Genomic DNA, 22,891 nt, shown 5'->3' with positions numbered 1-22,891 from the left:
ACATACATTTATGCAGATTTTTCATTATTTAATTTCTTCAAATATAATGCAGGACTCTAACATTTTGTGGCAACAGTTTGAAAAGTTAACCGACATTTATGAGTCCGACGCAAAATGCCAAAACGAAACTAATAGTTCTTCGGGATTCAAATCCCTTTGGACTAAAAATCTGCATAAATGTATGTATATTTCTCGTATTGTGATAAAACAACGGTACATAGAGTCATCGAATTTTGAATAACGTAATCCTCCAACGAATATGAGCATGTGGAAGACCAAATTTGAAATTTGAAATTTGTTTCATGATCGATTTCCTATTTTTTAAAACTTTGTCGAATTTTTGATTAACAAACTCAAGGATTTCAAAGCGAGCAATGGCAACGTTGTGCAGAAAAAACATTTTTATCTCCAGCGCGTGAGTCTCTGTATCGGAAATTCTAAAGATATGCTCGTTTTAAAACTATTTTGCGATATTGCTGTTGCACTGGATCTTATGGTTTAAGTGCGAGGAACATGATATTTAATAAAGAAAGGTAACACAAAAAATGTTAAAAAACGCCCCTTTGGACGTAATTTAAAATCTGAAACATTTCAGAATTTGTTTTATTTCTAAGTTTATTACAAAAAGCTCATTTCAGTAAATATTAGGGAACCTAATAAATAAGCCATAAAAAGTTTAGATACTTCTGAGCAGTAGTTCCTGAGAAAAGGTACATCGAGTATAAAAAAATCACGTCTGGAGAAAATCACGTTTTCATGTAAAAATCCTCATTGATCAAAGCAGTAGATGACAAATTAAAACTAGATTTTTTTACAGTTCTAATTTTCATAGAGATTAAAAAATGGTATTTTTAGAAAGATAAAAGTGTAGAGAATTTGAAAATGCAAAAATCCGAAATCACAATTTTTTGAAGCTTTTGGGGTTCCAACTCTTCTTAAGTATGTTTTATTTCATGTTTATGAAGGCAGTTTTTCTAAATTTTGCATTGTCAGTTTATATGAATTTAGAAATTTTAATAACTAATTAAGTATATTAATCAGCGTTAAATCTCATCAATTGCAATGTAGCAATTTTTGTCGCGCGAATGTATTTTAAATAGGAATGTATACGTGGTACTATGTGCAGAGATGATCATGCTTGTCAAACCTTGCAATATTTCTGTAACTTTTGTCTATGTTTTCAAGAAATTCCTTCGATCTGCCGGGCGCGTGGTTGCTGTGGCGGCTGCTAGTGGAGTAAATATTTTCCTCTGATCGGCCACTAATTTCGTTTGGAAATTTCATTATTACCTTAGGTTGGAAGCCTGTATCAGTGGGGCCCTGTTCCCTGTGAAGGCACGGGCAGTGACACCCATGCCGTCTCCGGTATTCGAATCTGGGCTTTTTGATACTGCAGTCGGCTTCCTTAACCTCTATACGTCTGGATGGGCATTCAACATTCGATTTTCGAATGCCGAGCAATATTTTGTCTTTTTTCGACAATGGTCACCTATAAGGCCAAGTCTTGACTATAGGAAATTTTCTAAAATTTTTATCTTTGGGGTTAAACTTACCTGTCGAAGCCTTTAGATAGGTGGCGATAGCAACCGATGTATAGATTACATATTTTTGGGAAATGAATCTTAATCAGTATCCTAAATCATATGGTACTGATAGTCCTTTCTACCATTATAGTGGTTATTATGGTGTATTAGATTATCACAAAGGCTATCGATCCGACGGAATCGAACCTTTGTGGAGAACACATTTTAAAGAATACTGGCTAACACTGTAAACGCCGACACAACCAAGATACTCCCAGGGATCTGAACACGTATCGAATGTTTTTTTCCAATGGTGGGCACTGGCCTATAACGGCACTAGCTGCCCCTAAGGTCAGAAGTGGTGGCCATTTTATTGTGGAGGCACCTAACAGGCGGCCAACATTAAGTCCTATGAAGGGACAGACAGTTACAGCCATGCCTTCTCCGGGATTTGAACCCAGGCCCTTTGGTATTGTAGTCGGCTCTCCTAACCACTATGCCATCTTCGGTGGCAACGGCAATTTAACATTCATAAAAAACCATTGATTTTGTCAGTGGATGACACTACCTGCTTCATTTCTTTCCTTAAGAGGAGCTTTCTCAAACTTTTTGCTTTATTGTTATCGCGTGAGCACCCTCTTCTCTTTTGCCATTTTCACTTCTGTAGCTGAAAAATAAACTATTCAAGCCTTTGTAACAAATCTCACAAAATGTATGAACTTAATATGTATGCACTTACGTTGTATGCATTTACGCTGATTTTTATCGCTCAAGTATATTCAGTACTTATTCTTCGGCGTGTTATTTTATTTAATAAACAAACTTATTGTTTTTAAATAGGGCACGATGAAACAACAGGCCAGTTTACCGGCCCTCAATTAATTGGGAGCTAATTGCATATACTTACTGGCCCATTCGGTGTTTATGTTTGCCCCATTCTGGACATCAATTTACATTGAATATTTTAATTTAGGTAACAAATTACTTATAGTGTTCTTAAAGAAGATTTAAAAGAGGTTTGGTGATGCTGGAATCATAACAAATTGATCCATCATATTCTGATTGTGAGGAAGATAAGAATAGCATACCTGTTACGAACTTGTAGATGGCTCTGAATCCTTTGACCTCTGGAGAGGAATGGAGAGATCGGAACTCAACCAACATCGAAGGTCCGTTGGACATCAGTTGCGCAGGGAGCTTGTTGCCACAAAAATTATCGACTCTCTCCTTCTGGCCGTTAATAGTTATGAATACCATCACCGCATCTAAACTGTCACAGCTAAAAAAGAAAAAAAAATGTAATTCAGTTCAAATTCATCAAGACTGACTTATAACTACAAATAATTCAAAGTAACCAGTTTCATAATAACTACGGATTTTAGTAGTAATTTTTACTTCCTTGCACAAAGTAAAAAGGAAGTATTGTAATCGTGAAAAGTTTCAGGCATCATATTTCAAAGCAAATATCCATTTTCATCGCTATCGAATGCAATGTAACTTTTTTACTTGACATCTGTTCGTAAGAACAGAATAAAGGACTCTTTCCCCCCCAAACAAATGGTAAAACTAATTTAAAATGAATTCTGAAGAGAATTTATCGTGGCGTCTGTGCGTACGTACGTACGTATGTATCTCGCAAAACTCAAAAACGAGTAACCTCAGAACGTTGAAATTTTGTATATAGAACTGCTATACCATGTAGATGTGCACCTTTGTTTGCAATCAGCCGCACCAAACGTATATAAATATATGTATATATATATCCCCTCTGTACTCGGCCCAGTGATCTCAGTTTCTTTATTCTTATATTTTTGTTAAGTGTGCATTTTTTGCTTTAAAAATGATTGAATTATGCTGTTCTTATGTTACGGCTAAGGTTTTTATACCTTTAGTAAGTCTGTATGCAATATGTCTAGCATTATCAACAATTTTAAAGTTGTTTAAGTGCCGCTGAACCTAATAATTTTGCCATTGCAGCCATTGCTTGTTTACATTTGAAACAGCAGAATAGTAGATTTGTTGCCAATCTAGAGAAAGTAAGCTTCTCAATAACAAAGATACGCCTTCTTTTATTATTGTGAATTAAAACATGCTTAATCCATTCTGGAATTTATTCGAGGAAATAAGTTTTTAAGATTTACTTCATAATTTTCAATACAAACATTTTGAGTTTTTATGTATTTTTGCCTTGTCGCGAAGTGAGATCTCAATTAATTGAATGAGAAATACTGAATCGTCTGTGAAAAACTGTTTTTTTTTTTTTTTTTTTTTTTTTTTTTTTTTTGTTGTTGTTGTTGTTGTTGTTCTTTGCTTAATTTCTTTTATACATCTTTTTGGATTTATTAAAGTATTTGAATAGAACATGTGGCAACGATTAGATAATTCTTAAGATGATATAAATTTGGTGCATTCTGAGTTAAAAAAATCTGATGTGTACACCACATGACTTCCTTGTACGGAATATTAAATTATACGCATTTTTTCTTGCATTTTGTTTAAACTTATTGGATTTAATTATATCTACTTCGACGACAGCGCATAAACCACAATAGTATAAGTGCATTCTTTAAAATTCACTCTATTTGTTTACCATAGCGACACTCTAGGGCTAGGTTCACTTAACAGTATTATATTTCGTTCATATTATAACTCAGAATGCACAAAAGTTGTATCATTTAAAGAATTATCTAATCGTTACCACATGTTCTATTCAAGTACTATAATAAAGTTAGAACGATGTATAAAAGAAATTAAGCAAACAAAACAAAAAAGAAACAGTTTTTCACAGACGATTGAGTATTTGTCATTCAATTAATTCAGTTCTCACTTCGCGACAAGGCAAAAACACATAAAAACTCAAAATATCTCTACTAAAAATTACTAATTATTAAAAATTAAATTACTAATTATTAAAAATTAAATGATTAAAAATTAAGTAAACCTTAAACACTTATTTCCTCGAAAAAATTCCAGAAAGGATTAAGCATGATTTAAATCGCAATAATAAATGAAGGCGTTTATCTTTGTTGTTGCGAAGCTACTTTTCTCTAGATTGGCAACAAATTCACTACTGTGCTGTTTCAAATGTAAACAAGCAATGGCCGCCATCAAAATAGGCTTAGCGGCACTTAAACAACTTTTAAATTGTTGATAATTCTAAAGATATTGCATACAGATTTACTAAAGGCATAAAACCCTTAACTGGAAGATAAAAACAACATAATTCAATCATTTTTAAAGAAAAAAATGTAGAATTTACAAACATATAGGAGTAAAAAACTGAGATCACTGAGCCGGGTAACAGAGTGGATATATTTATAAATATATTTATATACGTTTGGCGCGGCCCATTGAAGCCAAAATACGAGGTGCACATCTACATGTTATATTAGTCCTATATACAAAATTACAACGTTCTGAGGCTACTCGTTTTTGAGTTATGGAGATACGTACGTTCGTACGCACGTACGTACATACGTTCGTCAGACGCCACGAACATTTCTCTTCAGAATTCATTTTAAAGCAGTTTTTTAGTTTTTTTTGGAGGAAAAAAGTCTTTTATTCTGTCCTTACGCACAGAATCAAGCAAAAACGTCGTTAAATTGCATTCGAAAGCGGTCAAAGTGGATATTTGCGTTAAAATATGATGCCTGAAGCTTAATACTTCCTTTTTACTTCGTACAAGGAAGTAATGGTAAGTGAACCTAGTGCCAGAATAACAAATATGGTAAACAAATATAGTGAATTTTAAAGAGTGCATTTATTCTATTCTAGAATCCGCACAAGGAAGTCATGTGCTGCACACATCAGATTTTTTCCTTTAACACAACTGCGCTTTGGCAAAAATTTAATTTTAATTTATGATTTTAATTGCCTAACAAAAAGAGTTCCGCAGCAAACCGTGGAAAAATTTAGATCTTTTCCACCCGATATAAGGAAATGAATTTGAAAGAAATTTAAAAAAGGTTAAACTTAGCATACCGATTTCGTTTGCAAAGGTATATAAACCATTTGCTTACAGTGTAGCATTAATCTGACCAACGCAAAGCTTCACAAAATGCTAGCATTTGTTAACTTCAAGATATGTTACATTAAGGTAACAACTCTGCATACATATATCTATAATTTCTCTCCATTTTCTACAGGTGTGTACTTCGTTACAGCTATCTGTCTGTCTCTCTCTTTTTTTCGGGGTTTCTAGGCAAAGTATTTTCAATTTTTCCCGCTTATTTATATAAGGCTTATATTTTTGGAGTAGAAAAGGCTTAGTTTTAGTTCATTATTTCTACAAGTGTATTTAATGTAATGCCATGTAAATCATATTATACCGCATATAAATAGAATATTAAATTTTTCATGCTGCGAAAAAAACAGAAAAATATAGTCCATTGATTGATTTTTCTTAATAATGCGTGCTTTATGATGTGCACTAAATATTACCCAAGAATCTAAAACGAACCTGATGCACATGTGTCAACACAGCAAATGTACATGGCCAAAATCATGTGAAATAAAGTGTGAGTAAAATACCTGAGCATATTAGAGATGAAGTGCAGGTATAGGTAGAAGCTTGATCAACACCTCCGTAGACCCATAGGTGATTTGAGGTATTGCTGAACCTAGCTAATTGTTAGTCTCCTTCCCTCTCCCCAAATTTTAAGGGAGAATACCCCGAGGGGGTGATCCGAGGGTCTCTTTCCCGTTCTTCCCCTACCACCAACCTCTCGAGAGGACTTTCGAATCGCTGTTTATTTTGAGTGCCCCCATGCGATACAGACACTGTACGCTTACAAACATACATGCCCTTTCCGGAATTCGATTCCCGGCTCATCGTTACGGTAGTCGGTGTCATCAAACACAATACCGGCTGGGCAGCAACACGAGAATCTTTGCGGTTCACTTTGGCAACATGCTATTCACATCACTCAGTCAGAACTGTCAGTTTCGGATTACGCTGTGGTACAACCATTCGCTTGCATTTCTTCGATGCGTATCTTCTTCTTAGCATAGTTATTCTGTGTGGCAAAGATCTCTATTAATATTTTGCAGTTCTTTTATTACCTATGTTTTCTCTCGGTCGTTTTGTTTTAATTAAAAACCTTTTAGAAGGCAGGAGGTTTGTGCTTGGGCATTCACGTGATGTTCTTCTGTGAGACCGCAGTTAAATATATAATGGTCGGAGAGGTGAAGTGCAAATAATATTTTTAGAATTCTTAGAATATTCGTGCATAAAGTAAAAATTATGCACGTATGTAGACATTTATATATTCGCTTGTTTGTATCGGAAATGCTGATAAGGTTTATGACATGCATTATTAAATGATATGCCAGAAACATATTTTATTAGTAAATGCATAGAAACAATACATAAATTTACTAAGCTCAAATCAGTATTAATGAGATTAGCATATAAAATGAAAAGTTTCAGTCATTCCGGTTCCGATCCACTTGTAATTAAAAATAAGGTATCAATTATGAAATCATTTCATCGCAAATATAGTCAGAGACAAGATAAATGCATTAATATTTAAACAATGAGAGAGAAATACAGCAGCAAACGCAAATTAATTCTTTTTTTTTTTTTTTTTTTTTTTTTTTTTTAACTTTTACACGTGAACAGTTGAACTGTATTAGGTTTTAAAAAGGCAAACTAAAAAATAGAAATGTCATGTTTCGCTAAAATAAAAGAAAATTTTTAATTTTTCTTCAAACTTAACAAGATAAAGAGGAAAGAAGGGAAAAAATCTATTATTACAAGACGTGCTGGAGAAATAGATTCTAACGGTATGAAATCTCTTATTGACTCTATAGAGTTATTAGGATGTTTTTGAAGTGGAAGACGTCAAAAATGATCAGTGGCCTGGCCGGGACTCGAGCTTGGACCTCTTAAATACGCGCCGAGTGTGCTAACTGCTACACTATGAACGCATACAGAAAGGAGGAGGAACATTTCTTCCTTGATACTTGAGTAGTCGCTCGAGGGTGGGCGAGACGATGTTAAAAAAAGGGGGGGGTGCAATTTACCTTATATACTTCCACTTTTAAAGGGAGAATGGGGATTAGAAAACACAATCGCCAAATCTTGCTTTTGAAGATTCATCATCCACCACTTGTTTTAGTTCGGGCGCCACTATAGATTCATTACGTTATTTCTGATGCTGGAGAAGGGAAAAATGTGCAATGCCTTCACCGGGACTCGAATCTGGAACTCTTGAATACGCGTCGAGTGTTCTAACTGTTGCACCACGAAGGCATGCAGAAAGGAGGAAGAAAATACCGTATAACTCTTTACACGACTTATGTAGAATCAAAAGACTACCACTTTATCAGATTTTACCACACACATTTCATAAAATTTTACAACATATGTTGGCTTACCCGCTCTTTCATTAGCAATTTTTTTCTTGTTCTGTAAAAGCTTTAAATCTTCCCAATTAAACTATTAAACAAAATTATTGTTTATTACTCTAAATCAGTATGCAGATATGATTCTGCAAGTTGAAACTTTTGCATGCATTGTAACCGGTGTTGAAGAAAGGCGACTCATATTCAATAAAATAAGGGGACTCATACACCTTAAAACCCATAAGATGTTCGAATAGGTGACTGTTGCAAGAATAGGGATAACTTATTTATTTTAACAAGCAATTACTACCAACTTTTTACAGCTGACTACATAATATAGCTGCTTTCTGAAATAGTCATCAGAAAGTTTGTGTTGCCACAAATATTTGTATAATTTAATCCACTTTGTGACAACATTTTTCGTCATGTTTCCAACTTGCGCGCACAGTTTAAAACATTATGTTTCATAATTTAATTCCATATTTAATATATAGCTTTTATAACATTTGGAAACTACTGTGAACCTAAAATTCTAAAAATTTCATGTTAAATTTTTATTTGATTTTGAGTTGAGTTTATAAAATGTAGTTTATTAAAACAAATTTTAATGTTTTCGTACATAAAATTTTTCAATATTAAAATATTCATCAGATTGTTGGTTCGGTTAGAAAATAGTGCCCATATAAAGAATTTCATCCAATTTCAAGTATGTACCATTAGCCATTTTTAAAATATCATGCGCGCAAGGTGGAAACACGGCGAAATATTTTGTCACATAGAAGATTACATTACAAAAATATTTGTGGCAACACAAACTTTCTGGTTACTAGTTTCTAAAGCAGCTATATTATGTAGTCAGCTGTAAAAAGTTGGAAGTAATTGCTATTAAAATAAATAAAATATTCCAATTCAAGCAACAGTCACATATTCGAAGATCATGAGGGGTTTAAGGTGTATGAGTCCCCTTAAATCTATTGCCTATACTTTAACAAGCAATATTCCTAAAATCTTCTTTATTCTGGCTCATATACCTCTACCTTTTGGTACTGTTAATGTACTTTGCATTGATTTGGGCACATACATGGTAGGTTAAAATAAATCTCTGCAAATTCTCTACCATTATATGTGTGTGTAAATGTATGCGATATACGTAATTTTGAAGTTGAAAATTCTACATCAGTTTTGCCGCAATAAAGAGTTTAGATTTTTAAACGATACGACGAACTTTATAAATTGCAGTACAGCAATATTGGGAATTTTGGTTTCATGTTTTTAATTGCATTTTTATCTTAATCTGGTGTTGGTTTTAATTTAATAGTGTTAGGTGTGCTGCGTTAAACATGAAGCTGGTTATTATCGGCCAGGAGCATTGAAACACACTTGTATATCGCTTTATATTACTCAAAATCAGTTTTATGTTTTGTACACACAAAACCTAGAACAGATTACAGAACTTATCTTAGGTTTATATTTAGTTCTTCCTTTGTTTTAAGCTGGAGTTTTTAAGAGTCATTAGGTTATTTTAAAAGCAGGAGTGATGTAAAATGTGGTAAGCCACCTTCGCCGGGAATTGAACCACGGACCTCTGAAATACGCGCCTAGCCTGCTGACCACTGCACTACGAAGACAAGTTCAGCACAAGTTAAGAAGGCGGGAGAAATACCTTACATACTCCCCCTTTTAAAGGGCGACTGGAGTTTTTAGGGCATCCAATAACCAAATCCTGGGTGTGGAGAATCATCATCCCCCACCCTTTTAGTTCGGGCGCCACTTTAGAGGCATTATGTTATTTTTAAAGCAGGAATGATGTGAAATGAGTAACGCTTTCACCGAGAACCGAACCACAGACCTCTGGAATACGCGCAGAGCTTGCTGACCACTACACTACGAAGGCATGCTAAGAAGGCGGGGAGAAATACCTTACAAAGGAACTGAAAATAATCTTAAGAACTCTACGCTCTTTCTGTGTTCTTAATAACAAATAATAATCACATTTGTCATCCTTTATCCGTATTGTTTTATAACTGATCAATCGGTTTTCTTAAATAGAATATTAAAAGTTAAAGGCCTCAGAGTTAAAGCCATTTTCACAACTCGCATTAAAACGCAATTTCTGTGTTTTAACCGATATTATTTAATATTTGTGAACTTTCAATTAACTATTTCTTTAGTTTAGTTTAGCACTAGCTGAAGTTAATTCAGGAAATCGATTGAGAAAATTGTTTGAAATGCCTTTGTTTCCAACCTCTGCAACTTTCAGTTATTTAAGTCTCTTATTTAATGCAAACTTATCTTGAAGCTCAAGTTCTGTTCATTCAAACGATCTGAAGCTTTAGAAGATAATAACCATGCCATTAAGCCAAGACTTATCTTATTATCTTTGGCCACGCGAACAAATCTTCCAAAACCATCTTATATGCTAATTTCATTAATGTTGATTTTAGCTTAGTTTACCGTAATTTAATATTGACTGCAACCGCAACTGAATTACACAGTCCATACGTGGAAGTTCCACTAATTCTAGCTTTGAAACAAAATCGAAAATTTCCGATATAGTACACAATTATGTTATCGCGTATCAAGTTCTTTTATGGAATAAAATTAAGTATCGCATACTACAAGTTCTTTTTTTGGAATGACGAAGTATAATATATTCTCCAATGAGTATTCTATTTCTTTTGAAACTTGAAACTGCCTTTCGAAGACTAAAGAACACGCATTCTATTCAAATACAACGCAATTCACCATTTTCTCAGCAAAGAAAGATGGTTTTGTTTCCGAAATGAAAATTTTGTAAGACAAATATCTAGCAAAAGAATAAAGAAAAGCAAAAAGGGCTTCAGAAACAAGGTGAGTTAACATTATGAAAAATTTCTTTATTTCCTTTTCCAAGAAATATTTTGAGTGATGAAGGAGCCGTGTTCTGGTCGTCAGAATAACGGATTTGAATTTATCTTCCAATTTCAGTTCGTGTGTTTGCCAAAACAACAAACCAAAAGATAAAAAATAGAAAATTTTATGCTATGCTTGTTGAAGAAATATTGTCTTATCTATCATATTATTTGTTTTTAGACAGGAAATGGCTACATCGATAACCTTGTCAATGTAATTTATATTATTAATATTAGAGAATTCGATTCACCTTAATCGTTTTAGCCCATGTTAATCAATAAGTCAAGATAAAAATAAACGCTTGAATGATTTAAATTTTTATTTTACTTTCTTGTACGAAGTAAAGGAAGTACTGTCATCACGAAAAATTCCAAGTTTCATATTTCAACGGAAACATCCATTTTGACCGCTATCGAATGCAATTTAACTAAGATTTTGAGTGACATCTGTGCTTAAAGGCAGAATAAAGGTTACTTTATCCCCAAACGAAATGTAAAACTGTTTAAAAGGGATTTAGAAGAGATTTTTCATGGCGTCTGTACGTACGCACGTATGTATGTATTTGTCTCGCATTACTCAAAAACAACTAGCCTCAGAACGTTCCAATTATGTATATAGGACTGCTATAACATGTAGTTGTGCACCTCTCGTTTTGGTTGCAATCTGTCACACCGAAAGTATACAAATATGTATAACCTGTCTGTTCCTGGACTCAGTGAACTCAGTATTCTTTATTCTTATATGGTGGCAAATTGTGCCGTTTTTGCTTTAACAATGGTTGAATTATGTTGTTCTGATCTTCCGGTTATAGTTTTTATGCTTTTAGCTAATATGCACGCAATAGTTGTAGAATTATCAACAATTTAAAAGCTGTTTAAGTGCAGGTAAGCCTAACTTTTTTCCATAGGAGCCATATTTTTTTACATTTGAAACTTAACAGAATAGTGAATTAAGTCAGGTTCTGCATCTTTAGCGTCTTTTTGCCGAGTGAGACTGAAGGTAAAGTTTTAGTTTTACGCAGCTTGCATTTGCGTAAAACCTCTAATTGTAAAAATTGTTTTTTAATTATTTTAACTGTATTTGTCGTTTCATATTTTTCTCTGTTTTTCAATTTTTACTAAAGATATTTTGAGGTTTTATGTATTTTTGCCTTTGCGCGAAGTAAGAACTTAATTAATTGAATGAGAAATATATCTCTAATTAAATTCGAGGAAATAATAATAAATAAATGAAATGCAGGAAATAATGCATATGATTTAATATTTTGTACAGGGAACTCATGTGGTGTCCACATCAGAATTTTTTTTTCTATTATAACTCATTTATTTCTTTAACTGCTAGAGATAAATGCATTTTCAAAAATATTTGTTTCTGCAGATTTGGGAATTCATAAAAAAATCACTTATAGTATGTTTTTACCTTCTTAGAAAACAAAGAAACTAAATATCATTAAAATCAAAATTAAAAATCATTAGTTGATGTTTATTGTATGATTACCTAGAAATCAGACTTAAGAACGTACACTATAAGTTCATCAGCGAAACTGTATTCATGAATAATGCTCGCTAATAATAATAAGCCAAGAGATTATATTTACTCAATTTTATTTATATTATTCTCTATTTTCCTTCCAATTATTATAATGAAATAGAAAACAGGGAAAAAGTTTTAAATTTAGATACCTACTTTTCCCCTTCATTTTTTATTAATGAGTAAACCATGGCAGGCAGTGATTAATTACTAGATTTGTGAATAACTATTAGATGAAGAAATTAAATGATGAATTAAATAACAAAAAAATATCTGAAAGCTCTTACGGCTATCTTAGGTCCTAACTGGCGTCTTTTTAATTTACAGACACATATATTTAGAGATCATTTGGACTAACGGCACTTTGGGCTAAAAATATTTAAAAACAGCATATCTTTAGAATTTACGATAGACAGTCTCGCGCGCTGCAGATAAAAATATTTTATTCTCTACGGTGTTGCCACTGCTCGCTTTGAAATTGTTGGCGTTTTTAATTAAAATTTTCTTTAAAGTTTTACAAGGTGTTAAATCGACAATAAAACAAATTCCAAATTCCGGCTTGCAGGTGCCCATGTTCGGGTGGAAGACTATGTTATTCAAATTTGGTAACTCTAGGTACCGGTTTTTTGGCAGTGTGAGAAAATACATACATAGATATATTAAAAGTACATACATAGATATATTCTTTACATACATAGATTCTTTATTATTTAATTTCCTTAAATGTAATTTGAAAAGTGATATATCGCATTTAATTTCGACGCAAAATACCCTTTCGAAACTTATAGCCTTCTGTGCTAATGCTCCTTTGGACTAATAATTAAACTTTGGAACTTCACTTAGAAACGCCACACGAATAAAGAAATATTTATTCTTTAAGAAAGATCAGTTGACTGAGAGAAATGTTTTAAAAATTCTCCGGTCCAATATCTTCGAAACTCTTACATAAATATCTTGTATTATCAATTAATTAGATACTGTTTTCTTCTAGGAGAAAACGGTATCGAAAGCGAAGCTAAAGTGTCTCATTATCTTCCAGCCCACGGCAGATAATATCTCATCATGGATATGAGGCTCCTGGTTGGAATTATGTTAGGAGTCTGAACTATTGGCTAAATAAACGCTTGTCCTAGAGTGCTACCTAAGAAGGTGCAAGTTATATACATTGTGCTGGCCCAACTTTCTCCTCTGTTCTTCCATGGACACATTCATCAAAGGAAGAACAAGATGAAATGAGTGAGGCATTTGCTCTGGTTAACCATAAAGGTGGGTGCTGATATACAACATCATAATTTAATTTTAAAAGAAAAAATATTGAAAGGTTTTAGATTTTAAATTACGTCCAAAAGGGCATTTTTTTAACGTTTTGTGTGTTACATTTATTTGCTAAATATCATGTTCTTTGCACTTAAACCATAAAATTCAGTTCAATAGCAATGTTGCAAAATAACATTAAAATGAGCATATCTTTAGAATTTCCGATACACAGTTCCGCGCGCTGGAGATATAAAGGTTTTTCCCCGTAGAGTGTTGCCATTGCTCTCTTTTAAATCGTTGAGTTTGTTACTCAAAAATTCGTTAAAGTTTTACAAAATATGAAATCGATAATAAAACAAATTTCAAATTTGGTCTTCCACATGCCCATATTCATGTCCAGGAGGATTACGTCATTCAAAATTCGATGGCTCTAGGTACCGTTGTTTTACCACAATGCGAGAAATATACATACATTGATGCAGATTTTTCATTATCTAATTTCTTCAAATATAATGCAGGATTCTAACATTTGGTGGCAACAGTTTTAAAAGTGATTCGCCGTTTATAATGATTCAACGTAAAATCTCAAAACGAAAACAATAGCCCTTCAGGGACAAAGCTCCTTTGGACTAAATATTATTATAAAGAAGGATTTCTTCAATTTAGATTATGAATAAATTAATTTACGTAACTAAGTAAATAATTTATGATGCTGCAATCAGTTGCTTTTGTAAATATTCTTTCATTTTTCAATTTCGTAAAAATTCCAGGGTAAACAATAAGTTACCTATTGCTTTTAAATAATGCTTTTAAGTTTACAGCAGCCAAATTCGCAATCCCGTGAACAGGGTTGGTTTTTACATGCTTACGCAGGCCTAAAATTTCAGCTAATTTGCTCTTGATGTCAAAAGTGTATACTAATAGGTCAGAAACTCTAGCTTGGAAAAAATTTCATTCAGCAGCGAAATGAAGTTACAATTTTTTTTCCGTGGACATGAAGAAAATTAGACAAAGTATTTTAGATCACGAAATTTTACGGCGTCAAGTTAGACTGTCTAGATAGCTAAACTGCATACACATATTTAACAATACTTTTCTAACAAAATTTCATAAGTACATAATGCATTTAAAAACGTGATCAAACAATTAAAGTAGTATATCGTAAAAATAGAAATCTATATATAATATAACAGTGGCATCTTGAAATTATAATGATGTTAACATTGAAAGATAGTTTTCCCTCCTTTCAGCATGCCTTTATATAACACTTTATATAACATATATATTTATATTCATGGTGTAACAGTAGAGCGTTCGGCACGTATTCGAGAGGTCCAGGTTCGAGTCCAGGAGACACCATTGCTTATGTTTCATGTCACTTGCTTCAAAGTAACCTAATGATTCTACAATGGCACCCGAACTAAAAGGTGGTGGACGATAATTTGTCACCACAAGATTTGGCGATTTTCCTTAATCCCCAGTCGCCCTTTATATGGGGGAGTATATAAGGTATTTTCTCCCTCCTTTCAGCATACCTTTGTGGTGTAAAGTGACTATACAACCTTTTATAAAGACTTATCTTTCCTATGCGTTTATGTTCATTTTTGGATCTTAAGACCAATTCCTTGGGTGGCTGAAGGGTTAATTTTGGTAGGATATATGCTTTGCTTATAACATGACCTCAGATGATAAAACGAGATGAATGTCATTATTATAAAAATTATATAAATTTTATATTTATTTAAATGTACTATTTATTTTTAAAGTTCTGAAGGGATTTGTAAGGAATGCATTTTGGGAATCATAATCTAATGAGCGCAATATAATTTTCTTAAAAATTGTCTTTTTGTCATTGAACAATAAGAGCTGCATAAACGGTAGATTAAAATTAGTAAAAAGGGAATTAACTTATTACTTTGGAAACTATGAAAAGGAAGGCTAAACAGTTAGTAACATTCCAATATCTTTTCTTTTTGTTGCCATCAAATACATTTAGAACATAATAAAAAAATGAATGCTGCGGGGTAGTTTTTCTGTATGGAGCGTGTTATCTTAACACTCATGAAGCATGTAACACAATAAAATAATATTTATTTAAAAGCATTACTAAATTGATAATGTTAAAATTCCTCTTCATGCAGTATCAGACAATACAGAAGAAAGAGTTTGCAACATGAGGGGTTCGAATGGCATGCGCAAGTGAACTTCCGCTGCATGTGTGTGATATGGTCTGAAGGGCAGATAAAAAGGTCCATCGACTCATTGCTCCGATTCCTCGCCGTTATGAATCGTGCATTCTAGCACCTCTTGTAAGTCTGTAAAACCGATGCAAAGAAATGTTGCATGTAAGATAAACGTTTTCTTCCTTACTACTTCCGGCCTAAAGTAGATAGGGAACTACTGGTTGCACGGCCACAAATGGTGTATTACATCACAGGGCATGGGCCCTTTCCAGTATATTTTGAGAGATTTGGAATCTCCAATTCGGATCAGTGCTGCTGCGGCGATCTGGGCACAGCAGAACACTACGTTCATGAATGTCCTCTCACGGAGGGAATGCACATTCCGTTCCCGCAGACGAACAGGGAGGCATTCAACAGATTTATGGTCAAGCAGCGACACCAGACCAACAAAATTACTCTATAATTGATAAGCTAATGGACATGGGTCCAGACTTATGCCATGTGTAAATATAATTGGTCAGTATGTCAGCAAATTTCAATGTAAATCAGTATCATTCAAGCATAAGTAATCTAGGTATGTCTGCGATGTGTGTATATAGTGTGGGCAAGCGTGTCCTAATGTATGTTATTATTATTATCATTATTATTATTATTATTATTATTATTATTATTATTATTATTTTATTTTTATTCTTATTTTTTTGTGCTAGGTGTATATACTAGCTCTGTCTTATTATTCCAAAGCAAATTAAGGTAATGTCATGTAGGTATTTAGAAAGTATATGTATGTAACAATGCTGGATTGCATGTCAGCAAATATGTATTAACAGAAGCATGTAAATAACTACTAATGTATATCTGCCCTTGTTTAGCCATGTACAATGCTATTCTTGAAGATTCAAAAATCACTGGACCGGGGCACTTTGGACGGGTGTCAAGCCGGTGGCATTTGGTTCGCGGAACTGCCAACCGGATGGTCCAGGCGTTGGGTTTGGGCGCCCTGTGCAAGCCTCCCATGTGGCCTCTCTGGCTTTACTCTGTATAAGGGAGGACGTGGCCTTATATGCAAATTAACTTAATAGTAAAGGGGTGGTGGCCACATCCTCCGTCACTATCACTACCCTTAGTACTTCCTTTTTATGTGTTCTTTCCATCATTGAGCTGGGATCATTTTGCCCTACTACATGACATATGCGGCCATGCATTCCTAAGTGAAACATCCTTCTTTTCCTATGCCCTACCTCCCCACCAAATATTGATGATGAATTATGAATCACCCTGTATATATTATACTAAGTGTGCGGTCAATTTATTTGTATGTAGTAATTCCGGGAAGCATAGAAGAGGAATCCTCTTGCAACCGTTGTGGCTGAGAGTGAAAAGCTACGTATGAAGATAACAAAACATGAACTTGACGAATTTCCAGTCTTTATTTCCACGAATATCAAATCATCTTTATAGATGCTTATCCAATCATAATGAAATCCGAGACATTTTTTCGATTCAATCATAACGAAATATGATAAACTGCTACGTGCATTGATTCTTAAAATTAAGACGCAGGCATTTTCGACGGGGAAGCAAAGTGAGAAGATATTAGCATGGTGGAAACTAGGGCATGACGTGGTTAGATCGCCAGAGGTTTTATACCAAAGTAGATGCAATTATAAAACCAAGCTATGCATGGTCAACATTAGTTTTAGTTACCTTTTTTAAGTAGTGTTTTGTAATTTGGGAGAACAGATGATATTACAGAGGCTGTTCATACATTTTTTAGACGATGTATATTGTATACACAAAAGTAAATTACATAACATTCTGTGTTTTAAATGTTCTATTTGCCATCCCTTATTGTGAACTATCTTTCGACACCGAAATTTCCAAGATAATAATGCCTTTTGAAGTGGCAGAAGAGGTATTCTATCCCATTCTCTCGAACAGCTTTCCAGAGTCCTGTTAGGGTTTTGGGACAAAGTTTGGATAATGCAGTTTTTAAACGTCCGAAAGCACAAAAATCCATAGTTGACGCATCGGGAGATTTAGTACGGATATCAGTGAAGGTTGATACCAGTTTATGTTCCATTTCTTTTAGGAAATTTACAGTGGATTTTGATGTGTGACTGCTAGCTTTGTCCTGATGGAGTCTCACAAATGGATGGCACTGTGGGTAAAGCGATGGTATTTCATTCAGAAACATTGGCGATAAAATATATTCCTGATAGTATTTGGAGTTATTCTTGACATTTTTTTGCACTCTCTTTATTTTTAACTTGCAATTATAAGAAAAACCAGCAACAATCATGAATCCCTTAGAAAAACTTTCTTTCGATTCTTTGAACCGGGTACTTAAATTTTTTCTCCCCTTTTATGATAATAAATGGCTCTCTTTTTGTTACAATAATTTAAATGCACCCATGCTTCATCTATTGTGACAATTGTTTTCCATTTTTCTTTGGATAAGTGTTTCTCATATAGAATTCTGCAGCGTGTCCTGCGTTGACTTTGGAAGAAGATGATGCACATTGCGTTTTTTCGCTTTCTTAAGATTTCAATCAACGTTTATCATTTTGTTTACTGTGGACACCGATCATTTTAATGATTTTGCAACTGTCGTTCGACTAGGGGAATTTTCTTTTAACATTAAACAACGTACCTTTGCAATAGTCGAAGATGTCCGTTTTTTCCTTGGATACTTGTTTGGAATTTTTGTCCCACTTGAGGCTCCAATTTGACGTTTTTTTCCTTTTTTGTTGATGATATTAACTATCTACGCTTTAGATATCACAAAACCATGACTCTCACATCGTTTTTGGATAACGGAGTATACCTGTTTCTCTTCGGAAAGAGCGTAAATGTAGCCTTCGAACCACTGCTTTTTTAAATTCCCCATTTTGAATAAACACAAAACTTTCAAGCCACAGACGATAATTTTCACTTTTAAAAACATAGTACAATTGCAATTACGTCTTTTGCAGCAAACGATGTTTTATTACCGCTTACCAAAATCGTTTGAAAAATGTGCGAACAGCCTCTGTAGGAGGGAGAGCGCCACGTTTAGAATTTAATTTTGAGGTCGCAAATCATTCTTTAAAGCAGCTTTATAAACTTTAAAGTTTTATATCTTACACACATATATATATACATACGAGTGTAAAACTTTCAAAGAAATTGGACTGGCAGAACTCAAATCAATTTCAAGATTTGATGCAAATAAGTTAACACAGAAGCTATGTTAAATAAAACCACACGATAAATAAAAGGAATAAATAAAATCGGTTTAAATATTTCAAATAATATGTTATGCTTGGTTTTGTTTTTGAAAACTGTTAAATTTTCAAACAACATAAAGATTAAGCAATCGTGTAAATGAAGTTTGCACAGGAATGGTGAAAAAGGCTTCTGAAGAAGGTTAAGTTTAGCCTCGCTGCGAAGAAGGGCTTCACCTCAAAGAAATACAGAAGCATAAATTATAAGAATGTCGAAGGTTAACGAGAGGCGAAATGCAAACCTAAGAAAGCTCATTACCATAGAAATGGAAAGCTTATGTCTTGAGGAAACGTGCATTTTAGTGATGTCGCTTCATTAAAATCAGCTGTAACGGTACAGCTTCTTGTTTAAATAATTACTAAGCTACAGATATTTATTACACCATACGATCGCTTTGTTTTATTTATAAAAGACTGAAAACGTAAGCCCTTCCAAATATAACTAGTATATTTTATACTTACTAAGTATATGCAAAGTATAATGAATTCACATAACGATCAGCTACCCTTACAGATTGATTTTAATTTTCTCTAAACATGGGCTAATTTGTGAACATGATTATCAGTGTCGTTCTGTAATGTTATTATTTAATTACGCTGGTTTCTAAAAATTAAGGAAAACTCTCAAAACAGTGCGTTCAAAAATAATCCAATCCGTACAAAAATTAAATATCTTGTCAAACAAGAGTTACTGAGTAAAACTGCGGTATGTAAATTAGTGGCACCGCAATAAAATTGCAAATCAAAAATCGTCTGAATAATCTTAGAGTGATTTAGGTGTAATAAATAAATCCCCAATGAATGTAAGCGAAGGAAAATTATGGATTACGTATGTTTCAACAAGACAGTTCTTGTCTGATACAATTTTATAACAGACCGCGCGAAGGCCTAAGAGAAAAAAGTGCCTTCATGAAGGACGTTTAACCCCTTGCAGTGTCCTCCAGACAGGTCAGTGTGTTCGGTCTGCACACATCTAAAAATTTCCTTCTGTACGCATAGAAAATTTGAATGAAAAAGGATTTATAGGTTACTATAAGTTACTCTGAACCTTCTTTATTTATAGTAGATGGCAGCTCAACACAAACCAGTCCATATATTTTAGCTATGTTTTCTTTTTTAAGACCCTCATTTTTTAAAGAAATTTTACAAATTTTTTCAGGGTATAAAAGAATTGTTTGAAAAGAAATTTCTATGTTTTTGGCTGTATGCTGATCTCCGTATTCTATATTAATTTTCAATTTTTACCTTGGAATCTTGCCTAAAATCAAACGGCGAACCTTAGATATTCCCAGACCGGGCTCACCGATAATCTAAGACAACTGAGTGTCTGTATTCTTTGATGCTTCGCATCTCATCGGTCAGTTCATTGACAACAATGCTCGTTTCAGCACTCTTTTCGAAGCTCTATTCAATCAGTGTGCCCACTTTGGGCACACCCACAGAATTAAACGATAAGAGCTATCTTCACAAAATTTTACTTGTGTACTCCTCTAAGCCTAATTAGACTGCCTATCTTTTTTTTATGTAAATTCCAACTTTAAAAGGTAGCGTGCCGGAAAGGGTTAACTGAAAGTGGCGCATAATCTCGTTGCATAGGGAGCAAGGACGAAGGAAGACTCTATACAACCATGCCGTTCTTCAGGACTTGAACCTAGAGGAAATTATAAGGCTTGGTTAAAATTAATGGCAACGGGTCTATAGTTCTGAAAAGATTTTATTGCCGTATGTGCAAACGCTTAAGCTATCGGTTAACCCTCTGCACTCGAGGCCTTTTTCGCTTGGATGAATCAGCAACTCAAGACGATTTTACACATATTTCATGAATTTCTTAGAGCTAATTTAAAGTTATATCACACACAAAGAAATATGATGGTTCTTTTATGTCTGAATATACTTGCAATCTCGTGGTTATTTCGCAGGATACAAACGGTATTCTTCGCCGTATTTCTTCTGTTTCTGTGCACGTTATCCATTCTGAATTTTCTCTCTTTTCTTCTTAATCACTGTTGCTTTCATTTTCACTATTGTAATACATGAAATTTTCGCCTTCTTACACTTTTTACATCTTCAGCACTGCTTACCTTCACTCTATCTCTGTCTTCAGCACTACTTACCTTCACTCTATCGCTATCTTCAGCACAGCTTACCTTCACTCTATCGCCAAGTAGTCTATGAATATACGTAACTTCATTCTTCATCAACGAAAAATGAAATTCATGTTCACTTAAAGGTAGTTCTTCATCATATTCCATACTTACTGGGCTCCGTAACTTTGAAATTAATGTTCCTATTACCACGACTATTGAGTTCGAACTAACGTTGAAGACGCATGTATAACAATAAACGTGAAAAACTATTTAAGCGTAAAGATTGGTAGATGTTTTATACGCATGTATTGTTGAATACAATTATGAAGCGATATTGCCCAAACCAAACCTAAATAAATATCCTTGCCGTCCGAATTATCGCCATTAAATCGAGTGGTGATCGAGAATCACCTCTTGAGTTATCGAATGAAATAAAGTGGTGATTGAAAGTCACATCTCGAGTGCAAAGGGAACTGGAGAATTACTGGAAGACATCACATAACTTTCATATGACCACTTTTTGATGCTCCAGCGACCGAATTAAAACACTGGTAATCTCCCTTCTACTGTAATGGATCTGCTTTCTTTTCTTTCTTTCCACCGACAGCGAGGCAGCCGGTCCACTGGATAGTTAGCATATCGGCCAGGTAGCCCCGCTGACGGAAATAACTTGAACAAAAAAACACACTTGTAAATATATATTGTGCTCAAGACGACTGCTGGGGGCAGTACAAACAAATGCTGGACGAAGACGATAGTGCATGATGGAAGAAGGGTGCATTGCGGGTGTGAAGAACAATTTCAGTTACATATTTACAGAGTTATGGATAGGTGGTTACAAATACTAAAAGTAATAAGAAGTAAAATACAAGAAAGTAAAACAATACATAAAATAAAAAAAAGGCAAAACACTGGAAACAAAACATAAAATAAGGCAAAATACATAGTTCAAGGTTCATAATTCAAGGTTTACAGTTCAAGGAGATAAATATATACAGGGAATAAGAAAAGCCGAATAAGCTAACTTAAGATAAAATTAGTTCACTACAGGTACAGAGCATACAGGGGCTGTGCTGGTGACGAGGATGGTGGCTGAGAATTACTCCAGCCTGTCTGAGATTATGCGTGCAATGTTTATGCAGTCGCATATGCGTTTCAATGCATTGCGATTTTTTGAAGTAGCTTCGGCCCATGCATGGATGTGGTTTGCTACTGGTTGTCTAAGATGATATTTGGCGGTCTCTCTGCAAGCGAACACATAGTAGTCCGGATCTCCCACCATCCCGCATGAGCAGTGCTCGTTTTCGCGTCGTCTGAAGCGATGCAGGTAAGTCATGAAGGGACCATGTCCTGTTAGATACTGAGTGAAGTGAGACGAGCCAGATTTTAGAAGCCGGCAGACTTTTGGAAAAAATCTGTAAACTCTTCTGCCGGTGGTTTCTGTCTCCCACAGATGTTGTCAACGTTTGAGTAATTCTCTCTCGAGCTCAGCTTTTAAGAACGAACCCGGGAGAGGCCCGCCAAGTGTGAGAACGTGGGGGTCAGTTGCTGCTCTTTTGGTTATTGCATCTGCAATTTCATTACCCAGTATTCCAGTGTGGGCAGGTACCCACTGGAGTTCAGACCTATAGTATTTAGGTGTTTTGTATGGCCCTGACGAGTGGATTTTTACTACATGTGCCTTGGATTGCCTGGAGGCTAGAGACTGCTGTAATTCTGGAGTGGATCTTTGCAGCACTTCTTTTATTTTGGTGTGGGTATAATAGGTCACAAGAATTCATATCAGGTAAATACGGCGGTAATGCTAA

The 22,891-nt window shown here is 34.4% G+C and overlaps 1 protein-coding gene across 1 annotated transcript in view; it reads right to left on the bottom strand.

Annotated features, from left to right (window-relative positions):
* The window catches only part of LOC118196431 (suppressor of lurcher protein 1-like), a 293,365-nt gene that overhangs the window by 202,638 nt on the left and 67,836 nt on the right, over positions 1–22,891 (bottom strand). The window contains exon 3 of the mRNA XM_085821452.1: positions 2,612–2,802. Within this exon, the coding sequence (XP_085677578.1) occupies positions 2,612–2,802 (191 nt within the window). The remainder of the gene's footprint in view (positions 1–2,611; positions 2,803–22,891) is intronic.

Source organism: Stegodyphus dumicola, chromosome 7, assembly GCF_044657685.1.
Source record: "Stegodyphus dumicola isolate Sdum_Otavi_A_Nest chromosome 7, ASM4465768v1".
Lineage (NCBI taxonomy): Eukaryota > Metazoa > Arthropoda > Arachnida > Araneae > Eresidae > Stegodyphus > Stegodyphus dumicola.
Note: the sequence above shows the minus strand (reverse complement) of the source record. Positions and strands in the feature narration are given on the sequence as shown.